Source organism: Bos mutus, chromosome 7 (assembly GCF_027580195.1).
Source record: "Bos mutus isolate GX-2022 chromosome 7, NWIPB_WYAK_1.1, whole genome shotgun sequence".
NCBI lineage: Eukaryota > Metazoa > Chordata > Mammalia > Artiodactyla > Bovidae > Bos > Bos mutus.
In genome coordinates this window covers 47,018,379-47,029,433 of record NC_091623.1, presented here as the reverse complement: position 1 = coordinate 47,029,433, position 11,055 = coordinate 47,018,379, and the positions used below count along the sequence as shown (strand labels likewise).

The window sequence follows — 11,055 nt, the reverse complement described above, 5'->3', positions numbered from 1 at the left end:
GCGGCCACACCCCCCGAGACCCTGACCCAGCCCAGATCTCTCCAGGGACCCCGGTCCCGCCCCCAGCCCACAGGTCAGGGAGCCCGACAGGCCCTGAGCACTCGCCCGGCCGCTGCCTGTGAGGAAGATGCCACCTCTGTGCCGCCGTCCGGGCCGCCGAGTCCTTCTCCTCCTACTGGCCCTGCTATTGCCCTCATCACCCCCGGCCTGCGCTCCCGCGCCCCCGGGCCCCGCCGCCGCCCTGCTCCAGGCCCTCGGATTGCCCGACGTACCCCGGGGCGCCCCCGAATCCCGGCCCGTACCCCCTGTCATGTGGCGCCTGTTCCGGCGCCGGGACCACCAGGAGGCCAGGGCGGACCCGCGGAGGATGCCCCCGGGGGCCACCTTGCGGCCGTGCCACGTGGAGGAGCTGGGGGTCGCCGGAAACATCGTGCGCCACGTCCTGGACCGCGGTGAGTGGGGTCTGCGCTGGCGGCGTGGGTCTGGGAGGCCGAAGAGCCCTGAGAATCCCCACCCATCCCGTCCAGCCTGCAAGCAACCTGGGCTTCAGTACTCCATGCGGTCCTGGGCGTGGACACCTGTGGGGACAGGGGATGGGGGACAGCGAAGGGAGCGGTCCGAAAGCCAGGCTCTTCTACTCAGAGCCGGGCCCCCTGGCTTGCAGATGAAGCCCTGCCCCCACTCCATCACAGCCCCTCTGCCGCTTCACACCACTTGATGCCTTCCTGCTGATGCCACCCCGCCCCAGCATCGGTTCCCCTGGCCCCAGGCGGGCTTTCGTTCATCCCCCACTCGCCGATCTCCACCCCCCGCCCCCGCACGCGGCCCCCTGTCTGCCGAAATCCCCAACCGCGGGTTGACCCAAACTGGGTAGGGCCTCTTCCTCGTAAGTGATGCCCTGCCCCCACCCCCTGGCGCTTCACAGCACTTGACGCCTTCTAACAGACGGTGCGCCCCCACCTTCGGACGCTCACCTTTCTCTGCAGTCCCCAACCCAGGCCCCCCTCGTGGGCCAGCCAGCACCGCGAAGGGACCCAGCGCCAGCCAAGCCCTCTCCCTTTCTTCCCAGGAGCCGCCGCCCGTCCCCCGGAACCCGCCTCAGCTGCAGGGCAGTGCCCTGAGTGGACCGTCGTCTTCGACCTGTCGGCCGTGGAAGCAGCCGAGCGCCCGAGCCAGGCCCGCCTGGAGCTGCGCTTCGAGGCTGCGGAGGCGACAGCGGGGACGACTGGCGGCTGGGAACTGAGCGTGGCGCCGGCGGGAGCGGGCCTCGGGCCGGTGGGGCTCCGCCAGGTGGTGCCCACTCTGGGACAGCCGGTGCGTGCTGAGCTGCTGGGCTCCATCTGGGCCCGCAACGCCTCGGCGCCCCGCAGCCTCCGCCTGACGCTGGCGCTGCGTCACCGGACCCCCGCGGCCTGCGCGCGCCTGGCCGAGGCCTCGCTGCTGCTGGTGACCCTCGACCAGCGCCTGTGCCACCCCCTGGCCCGGCCGCGGCGCGAGGCCGAGCCCCCAGTGGGTGGTGGCTCTGGGGGCTCGTGTCGCGCACGGCGGCTCTACGTGAGCTTCCGCGAGGTGGGCTGGCACCGCTGGGTCATCGCGCCTCGCGGCTTCCTGGCCAACTACTGCCAGGGCAAGTGCGCGCTGCCTGCGGTGCTGTCTGAACCTGGCGGGACTCCCGCGCTCAACCACGCGGTGCTGCGCACGCTCATGCACGCGGCCGCCCCCGGCGCCGCCGGCCTGCCCTGCTGCGTGCCCGCGCGCCTGTCGCCCATCTCCGTGCTCTTCTTCGATAACAGCGACAACGTGGTGCTGCGGCACTACGAAGACATGGTGGTGGACGAGTGCGGTTGTCGCTGAGGGGCGGGCGGGGCGGGGTTCGGGGGGGCGTTAATAAAACACTCCGTGGTCCGCGCAGCTGGCCCCTCTGCTCTTGTTACCTGGCCCGGAGGGTGGGGGCTGGCAGCCACTGACCATCACCGTTGACCACGAGGGTAAAGGGTGGGGGTGCCCAACAATGATGCCATGGGAGAAACCATCCCGGAGCCCAACATCTAACGTGCCCGAAGCCTAGGAACCGCCGGACCCAGGCCCAGGCCCATGCTCCCCTTTTCATGCCCTGTCTCAGCTTTGTCATCAAGGTGGCTCTGAACCCCACATCCCCAACCAGCCAGACCCCCAGGGCAAGTGCTCTGCCACACACCCCTGCAGTTATCCAGCCCCAGTGTGAAAGCAAGAGATGTTTATTAAGATTTTATTGGTGACAAAAGAGCTTAAAACAAATTGACCAAAAACCAAAAGTTACATTGCCTTGGTACAGATGTTTTTCTAATTTGGGGAACTTATAGTAACTGCTGCTAAGAAGGTGGAGAAAAAAAGCAAACAGCACAAAGCAGAGGCAAAGCATTCCAAGGAACAGAACAGGGTGGGTGTGTCACCCGCGGGGACGGCGCACAAGGGGTCACAGCAGAAACCTATCCGAACTATGCAGCTACCAAAAGAAGTGGGGGCCGAAGGCCCTGCAGCGAAGGTGATAAATAAGAGGCCTGCCAGACAAGGCGGCCTGTGCCCCCACCCCTGTGTGCCAGAGGAAGGGGGCCTGCGTCCCCTCTCCCCCGTGTGCCAGCTGGAGGCTGTGGGATAAGGCACACTGGGAGGGGGATGGTGGGGTCAGGGGCACCAGGGCCTGGACAGGCAGGGTTAGGGCTAGATGGTCCCCAACCAGGGCCGGCCAGGGAGGCCAATACCCCACCGTGTGCAAAGAGCTGGGCGTGGGGGCCTCTGCCAGCAACAGTAACTTCAAGTTGCAGTGCAGACCCAGGCAGAGGCCCCGTGTAACGCCTGATGTGACAAACTCTTTCAAGCCCTTTAGCACAAAACCAATGTATTTTGGAAACTTACTCCCTTCTCCCCCCACAAATGACCCCAGCTCATCGAAGCTGTGCCCGCGTGTAGAGTGGCTCCAAACTAGTGGGGCAGGTGAGGAACAAGGTGGGGGTGGGGGGCGTTCAGTGACTCCCAACTGGCCTCAGGGTGGTGGGGGCCTCCCTGGGGTCGGGGACGGGTCCTCCTGACTGCCGCCTTTCACCAAATCCTCAGGAAGGACCCTGGGGAAGAAGCAACTGGCCGGGGAACAGCCACCTTCCGGCCTTCCAGCCTCACGGCCAGTCCCGCCCGAAGCCCCTCCTGTGGGGCCAAGTCCATGGCGCACCGGAGCGCTCTGCCTCGTGGGAGTCCAGCAGGGCCCTCGGAGCTGCCTGCCCGGCCCAGGACTGTGCTCCCTCACTGCCCTGATGCGCTGGGAGAAGCTGCTGGAAGCTAAAAACTGAAAACAATCCTCGTCCCATTGCAGGTGTTGATTCTAATCTTGAGTTTGTGTTGGCATGTTTAAACTTCGTTTCTGGAAGCTTCTCACATCTCCCAGGCCCACCATTAAGATTTGAGAGACAAACTCAGGAAAGTATATTTTTCAGTACTCCTTAGAAAGAATTTTTAAAAAACAAACAGAAAAACACAAACCACCATATTTTCTTGAAATGAAAACCCTCCTAGAACGCAGGCAGCATGAGCGCGGCGGTATCAGAGCCGGTGTGGACAGAACCCACACTCTGTGGGGCTCTCCCGGCATGGCCACCACTGCAAGCAGCCTGCTCAGCACAGAAACGCGAAGTTTTTTCCTGCTAAAACGTAGTCCCCTTTCAATAAAAGAGAAAAAGAAAGAAAAGAACAGAGGAAAGGGCTACTCTGAGATGAGGGTCTTCCTCCCTCCGCCCTGGTCGCAGACCCAGGTGTGGATGCGGCGGGCGAGCTGGGCTCCTCGCGAGCGGGGCTGGCGGGGCTCGCTGGCGGCGGTCCTCCGTGGCCGCCCCACCTCCCGCTCTCCCTTCGTCTCCTTGCCGCCACGTGCCAGCAGTGGGCGCTCGCTCTGCCTCGGGCTCCTCTCTCCCTCGGGTGCTCCTCTCCCTCTCCTGTTGCTCACAGTGGTGCTTCAGTTTTAGCAGTGGAAAACAGGTATCCATTTATTTTTATTTTTTATTACCCAGAATAAGATGCTGATGGACTAAGCCACATAGCTTAGCTCTTCCGCTGCCACCTGTCAGGGAGAGAGGGAGGGCAAGAGGCTTTAGAACAGGTGGGAGCCAGGGCAGCTCGTGGACCTGGCCCGGAAGGCTCCCCCACTCCAGTGGCCAGCTGGGGGCCCCGACCACCGACTTCCCATCCAGAGACAAGGTGGCTGAGAGTCACGGCTGCTGGGCCTGTGCAATCAACAGCCCTGCCCCTGCTCCCAGCATCGCCAGCTCCCGCAGCCCCTGGTCACGGGCGGGTGGGGCAGGCCCAAGGCCTTCTAACTCCACTCTGGCCTTGTTATGGGCAGACAACCATGACACAGGGCCCCGGAGGGACCGAGACGCACACCCAGAGGCGCGCAGGCACCTAGGGGCTGGGCCCTCTCCACCCTCACGACCGGCCTCGTCAGGGTGAGGGGACCCTCTGCCTCCTGGCTGCCCACCAGAAGCAGCGCTAAGACCCTCTGGAGAGTGGCAGAGGAGCGCGCCTGAGGCTCATATCCCCCGCAGCTGAGCAGAGGTACCGGGACCCAGAGTGGCAGGGACAGGGTGGGCGGCCCCTGGAGGACTCGAGACCCACACCTCCTCCAGAGGCCAGCTTGCCTTCTAGTACTGGGACAGCCCCGTCACTCCACCGTGCTGGTACGCCCGCTCGCCCTGGTATGTGGAGTCTTGCGACAGCGCCACGTCGATCTGTGACTTAAACTCATCTCCAAGGTAGCTGTCCTGCGAGACAAGGTTGGAGAGATGAGCACTGAATTAAGAGGTGTACTCGTCCTCCCGGCCGTGAGAACCTGCTCTGTGTCCTACCCGTTGCTACCCCCAAGGAATCATCTGGAAACTTACCTCGAAGCCCACGTGGCAGGAAACCCACACCGGTTACCTCGCCGCTGGATATGTGCTACCCAGGACAGCACTGCGTGTGGGGTGTTCTAGACCCACAGTCCCTATGCTGAGGTCGTTAGGGGAGAGTGTCACCGGGCCTGGGTGTGCCAAGAGGGCTCCCTGGGCTGCTCTGACCCCACCGTGGGTGTGCTGCTTCACGCTAAGGGGCCAGGGCTCACCTGGGACAGCTCAGGCTGGGAGAGGCCGGGCTGGCTCATCTGGGAGGGCTGGCTCATGGAGATGTAGCCTTGGGTCAGGGCGCCCTGGGAGAAGGGCTGGGACGCCACATCCTGGCTGGCCTGGCTGTTGGGGAGATTCGTCTGACTGGGCCCAGGAAGCCCAAAGCGGTTCTTCTGGCGCCCCCCACGACCAGTCTTGCCTTTCGGGGTGCCTCGGCCTGAAAGACAGCAGTCCAGGGTTCCCTGAAAGAGGTTCTGAGCCTCACGGACAAGCACGCCTGCTCGACCCTAGGGTGTGAGTCCAGCCCAGGCGAAACCGGCTTCCCACGGGACCCCGGCTCAGCGCTCACCTGCGGCTGGCCCATTAGCTTGTCCAAAATACCCCGGTGGCGGCATGGGCGGCATGACCAGGTTGAAGGGAATGGGGATATTCATGGCAGCCACGTGGCTGGGGCCGGCGCTGATCATGCCAATCTGGTCGTGGGTCTGGAAGTACATGTTCGAGGGCCGGCCTGTAAGACACAAGGTGAACGGCAGGCGTCACACCGCATCCAAACGAGCCCTGCTCTGCCCACAGCGGGAGCATCTGTCTTGTCCTCTCACTGCTGTCTGTCCCAGTGTTGCCTGGTGTGCTCCGACAGCAAAGTCACCTGATGCCGAATCGTACAACACATCCTCCCCACCCGACAGCCTCCTGGGGCTGGTGTCTGGGAGTGAACTTTTTCTCCTGGGGGATTCTGGGAACCACTGGCCTACGGGGATGTGAAAAACGGAAACCATGCTGCATTTCTGATTTCTTTCAAGAGCCCTTTTTACTGCAAATGTTACATTACATGCTCCCACCGCCTCCCCTAAGAAAAAGCCTAAGCCTGACACACCAGTGGATCTCAGGGAAGACAGAAGCCCCAGGGCAACCTCCGGTCAAGGCAGATCCACGGGGCCTCAGGGATGAAGGGTGGACCCAGGACACCCTCAGCTACACAGGCACTCATCACATATGGTGACAAGATCTGTTGTCATTTAAGAACACAACCCCCAGTCTGAGCCTAACGACCGGAAGGACACTGCAGCAGGGAAAGGGTCTCTAACAATTTCCTGTGGAAGAGGAGCAGCTGGGGTCCACCTGCCCTGGAGGGGAATGGCAAGCATGCAGAAGGCCAAAGGCAGCTGCGAGACTTGGGCAGGTGGCAGAGCACATGGGCGAGGTGCTGGCCCTCCATGACAGCTGGCTCGGGGAAGGGTCCCGGGAGGCAGGGACCTTAGTACACAGTACACAGAACCCTCACCCAGCTAGAGAGGCGGGGCGCCCAACCCTGAGGTCTGACAGATGGAGCTGGAGTTCAGGGAAAGCAGCAAAACCTGAGACGAGGCTGCAGGTGTGCCCCTCCCACGGAGAAGGAGAGCAAAGGGCAAGCAGGGTGGGGTGAGGGCGTAGAAGCAAACTGACCGAGCTACGAGATTTGCTGAGACACCACTGCGTACGCAGAGCTGTATTATTTTAAAAACATTAGTCTTTTGAGAAATTGCCCAAGACCAATTATTTGATTTCAAACAAGCAAAGCTGAGAAATAATGCTCACTGCCAGGCAGGTTTCTGTGGACAGAGGCATGAGAGGTCAGGCAGGAGTGACAGGGCTGGAAGGTGTGGGCGTGGGAAGAGTCAACAAGTGCGGGGCCAGGCGGTCCCCCGCAGAGACTCACCCTGGCTGCTCCGGTCATAGACCGACCCTGGGATGATGGCCTCCCGGGCATCATACATGGCTGTCGTCATGAAGCGGGCTCCCTGCAAAGGGTTTAGGTCAGTGAGGAATTTATCATGCTGACACAAGGAAGAACTTTCCAAACATCTGGTGGCCTGGGAGGTGGCCAAGCTGCACACACAGAGGCTTGCCATTCATGCGCTCTGGCCTTTGCCCACCTTTCCTCGCCTGACCCTGCCTTTGATGCCCAACAGCTCGGGCAGCACCCACTCCTTAAGCCCCAGAGCACCATGGGTTTACCATGCTCCCAGCTGCTTGGGTCTGACTGCGAGCTGCTGGGTGCCACCGTGCCACCATGCTCCACAAGGGCCAAGAAGAGAAAAGCCTCAGAACAACCGAGATGCCTGGCGTGGGAGCTCTCGGGGACAGGCTAGCGTGCACCGCTCATCTTCACACACTGACGCGCTCAGCCCATCCCAGCTCGTACTCGTCACAAGTCCCACCTGCCATCACGCACTGCCACAGGCCCAGAACACCAGCCTGGGGAGGAGGGGGTTCCCAGCAGTCTCTCCCCGCCCGCAGCGGGCACTCACCGGGTTGATGGTGTTGACCAGCTTCCTGGGCTTGCTGAACTGCATGAGGCTCTCCCGCAGGTTGTTCAGGGGTCCCTCCACCAGCACCTTCTGCTCCTTGTAGTAGTTCAGCAGGTGGTTCCATAACGGCTGCTTGGACAGGGCCTTCGGGTTGCCCACGATAATGACCCCGTATCTGCAAGAGGTAGAAACCAAGAGTTTAGCCAAAGCCATGGCTTTCCAGTAGTCATGAATGGATGTGAGAGCTGGACCATAAAGAAGGCTAAGCGCTGAAGATTTGATGCTTTTGAACTGTGGTGTTGGAGAAAACTCTTGAAAGTCCCTTGGACTACAAGGAGATCAAAACAGTCAATCCTAAAGGAAATCAACCCTGAATATTCATTGGAAGGACTGATGCTGAAGCTCCAATACTTTGGCCACCTGATGCAAAGAACTGACTCATTTGAAAAGGCCCTGATGCTGGGAAAGACTGAAGGCAGGAGGAGAAGGGATGACAGAGGATGAGACGGTTGGATCGCATCACTGACTCGATGGACAGGAGTTTGAGCAAGCTCTGGGAGTTGGTGATGGACAGGGAAGCCTGGCGTGCTGCAGTCCATGGGGTCGCAAAGGGTCAGACACGACTGAGAGACTGAACTGAAAGTGCAAGGTACCCAGGCAGCTCCCCTGGCACCCTGCCCACCATGCCCGTCTTCTCAGCACACAGGAACATTGAGAGCCACCCTCAACCTCCTTGCCTAGATGCCCGGCCTGCCTATGCAGCACCCTCTGGGAATGCTGGGGATGGCTGGGTAACTGCAAACTGAGGTGACTTTCACTGGAGCCCATCCTGTAAGCTGCCAACCCTGCACTTGGGTTTATTTGAGCGCAGGTTTCTGTTGAGCCCAGATGTCAAAACATCTCTGTGGGAAGATGTACTCAGAGACGAGTCTCCTCATTTGCAGACCTGAGTCAGCCTCCTGGGCAACCAAGTCACACGTGGCAGAGGCAGATTCCACAGCTGCCTCAGGCATTCTGATGGGCTGGGCACGCCACTTGGTGCCCAAGCCAAGCTTCTGGGGAAAGTTTACATTCATCAGCTGTTTCAGGGCTCCCCTGCCTATGCTGGCTACCAAAGGAAAACCAAGGTGCCCCTCAGTGGGGAGGGAACCAACATGTGCACGTGAGTCCCGCTTGCAGCTGGCACAAGGGTGGCTGTTGCTGATTTCCTGTGGGGGTGACATGGGGTCCAGCTGATTCTCTGGGTCACTCACTACTTCAAAAGCTGTATTCCACAGCTAAACAAGGCAACCGGACAGAAAGCCACCAGGACGCAGAAGCAAAGACAACTCACGGGCCAGAGGTTCTCTCCAGACTGCTGCTGGGAGCCCTCTGCCCTGGCACTGCCGAGGCCCCTCTACCGTGCCCCGTGCCACAGCCCAAGGCGCAGCTGGGGTGCGAGAACTGACAGGAGGAGAAGCAGGCAGGGAGCAGCTCTCGGGCTAACCCCTCCCAGCATCTCAGAAAGCCTCCTATGCAAGAGGGGCCGCCTCTGCAAGGCCCAGCGAGACTCAGCTCTCCGTACCGTGCTCTGGTCAAGGCCACGTTGAGTCGCCTGGGGTCATTCAAAAATCCAATGCCTTGGTGCTCATTGGCCCGCACACAGGAGAGGATGATAAAGTCCTTCTCACGCCCCTGGAACGCGTCCACGCTGGCAATCTCCACCTCCTACAGGTGCAATGATCACGGTCAGCCAACAGGCTTCCTCCAAGGGGCTCTCAGCCCGCACGAAGTGTGTCAAAATGCACCACGGAATCCCACAGAGCAGCCTGGGACCTGAAGCTGGCAGAGCCCCCTGCTGCCAGGCGGTGGAAGGGCAGCGCTCGGGGCGTACCTGGTAGAGCTTGGTGTGCAGGGAGCCGCTGAACTGCATGTACTGCACCAGGTAGGAGCGCTGGCCCTCGTAGGGCGTGATGATGCCGATCTGGTCCGGCTTGGCGCCCGCCTTCAACAGCTTCGTGGTGATCTTCTCCACGTTTGCAGCCTCCGTCCTAAGAAAGTCAGGCTTTCACTTCCCAGGCTCCATCTCTGGGCTCCTGAGACCCCCCCAAGGCTAGAAGCTGTGGAAGGCTCAGGGGCAGCCTCGCCTCCAGTGCAACCCTGTGGAGGCCCTGCTTGGCACACCCATGGCTGGGCAGCCCAGCATTTACCAACGGAGTCAGGAGGGACAGAAAAGGCTCACATGGAGGCTCCTAAAGGATCTGCTCAACAGGAAACATACACTGAGAAGATGAGGTTGGACCTATGCTGCTGGTCTAAGTGTGTGGACAGAATGAGCACAAGGAAAACAAGGACAAGTCTCACCACGTTAAACAAGACCACAGGTGCGCAGCCGCTGGAAAAGCTGTCACCGAGGCCAGCAGGTACCACAGACAAGTCTGCTTACCTGTTCAGGTAGGAGGTGCCTGAGCTGGCAATCTCCTCTTGGCCCTGGGTCACATAGAAGAACATTGGTTTATCCGGTTGGGGCCACTGAAAGTCAAACCCCTTCTTTACACGATCCGCTGGCATCGTGGAAGAGAAAAAAGAAAACATCCTGTTAGAGAAGAAAAGTGCAGCGGGTCTGGGTGAGCTGAGGTGGAGAGCAGAGTGGAGGCCATTCCATCCTGGGTGGAGGCACACGGCAGAGCAGGAAATGACAGGCTCCAGCAACTGACCCAGGTCTGTGGGTCCCAGGGGAGGCCATTGGCGGGGGTCCTCTGACCGAAACTCCCAGCAACACTTAGCACTATAGCTGGTACAAACCTGGCTTACTCGCGGAACAGATCTCACTGTTAGTGTTTTCTGCGGCCTATGTCTGCCCCAGGGTAAAGAAGACATTCTACCTCCTTCCAGAAGGTTTATGATGTACTTTAAGGGACTCGTGTGTACCCACACCTGGCCTTTAACAACGACACTGCTGACCCCCACGCCTTGTCCCGACCAGGGCGTGCGGACAGGTGCGTCTGCCTCTGGACTCTATCTCAGGCCTGTGCGCAGCGCCTCTGGGACTGCAGCTGGACAGCAACTCGTGACATCCCCGAGTAGGAGCTGCCACCGTCCTCAAGCTCTTTTATGTTCATCTTAGGTGCTCAGCCCTCTGCAAGTCCTTACGATGCTGAAAATCAGTCTGTCCAATCAGACAGTCCATCCATTCTTTTGGGAATTTCTGACTGGAGTTACGCCTAATCAGATTAATGTAAAAAAAAAACTGGAATTTTTGCACCAAAACAGACTACCATAGATGAAGGAAAAGCCTGAGCTGTGAGGACACATGGTATGATCCCTTTTATGTCAAGCTGAAAATGAGGCAAAGACTCAATGTTTCAAGTGAGGGCAGTGGCTAGAGCAAGCTCGGGGCTGGCAAACATTTAACCACCTGCGAGGGACAGGGCAAGGGCTAGCAAACAGTGCCGGCTAATTCCCATGCTGTAGACACGCCCCCACCACTGACATCGGCCACCCTGGGGCGGGGCGCCCGCACCATCCCAGACAGGGCTCGCTGCTGGGCTGCAGGGTGCTGGTGAGGCGGGGCTTCCAGGTGCAGGTGCTGGTAAGACACGGTCCCCTCATGAGAGCTCACTAAGCCTGGGCACTTCTTTACACTTCCTCAGTTTTTA

General features: G+C 60.2%; 2 protein-coding genes across 3 annotated transcripts in view; one reads left to right on the top strand and one right to left on the bottom strand.

The window, feature by feature from the left end:
- Positions 1–127: 127 nt before the first annotated feature.
- Positions 128–1,862, top strand: GDF1 (growth differentiation factor 1). The gene is made up of 2 exons (XM_070373376.1): positions 128–452; positions 1,070–1,862. Exons 1-2 carry the CDS (start codon positions 128–130, stop codon positions 1,852–1,854), a joined length of 1,110 nt encoding a protein of 369 aa, XP_070229477.1. The 3' UTR covers positions 1,855–1,862.
- Positions 1,863–2,221: 359 nt separating this feature from the next.
- Positions 2,222–11,055, bottom strand: part of UPF1 (UPF1 RNA helicase and ATPase) — a 33,599-nt gene continuing 24,765 nt past the window's right edge. For both annotated transcript variants that reach the window (XM_070373372.1, XM_070373373.1), the window contains exons 16-24: positions 9,843–9,960; positions 9,291–9,447; positions 8,982–9,124; positions 7,418–7,592; positions 6,826–6,907; positions 5,476–5,637; positions 5,126–5,343; positions 4,665–4,787; positions 2,222–4,087 (exon numbers count right to left, since the gene is read on the bottom strand). In XM_070373372.1, coding sequence (XP_070229473.1) covers positions 4,668–4,787; positions 5,126–5,343; positions 5,476–5,637; positions 6,826–6,907; positions 7,418–7,592; positions 8,982–9,124; positions 9,291–9,447; positions 9,843–9,960 — 1,175 coding nt within the window. In that variant the 3' untranslated portion in view covers positions 2,222–4,087; positions 4,665–4,667. The remainder of the gene's footprint in view (positions 4,088–4,664; positions 4,788–5,125; positions 5,344–5,475; positions 5,638–6,825; positions 6,908–7,417; positions 7,593–8,981; positions 9,125–9,290; positions 9,448–9,842; positions 9,961–11,055) is intronic.

What these genes read in the sequence shown, in the direction of transcription:
- GDF1 (XM_070373376.1), top strand. Translation starts at nt 128, where the DNA reads ATGCCACCTCTGTGCCGCCGTCCGGGCCGCCGAGTCCTTCTCCTCCTA. An exon ending in GCGCCACGTCCTGGACCGCG is followed by an intron (nt 453 to 1,069) that starts GTGAGTGGGGTC and finishes CTTTCTTCCCAG; the next exon opens with GAGCCGCCGCCCGTCCCCCG.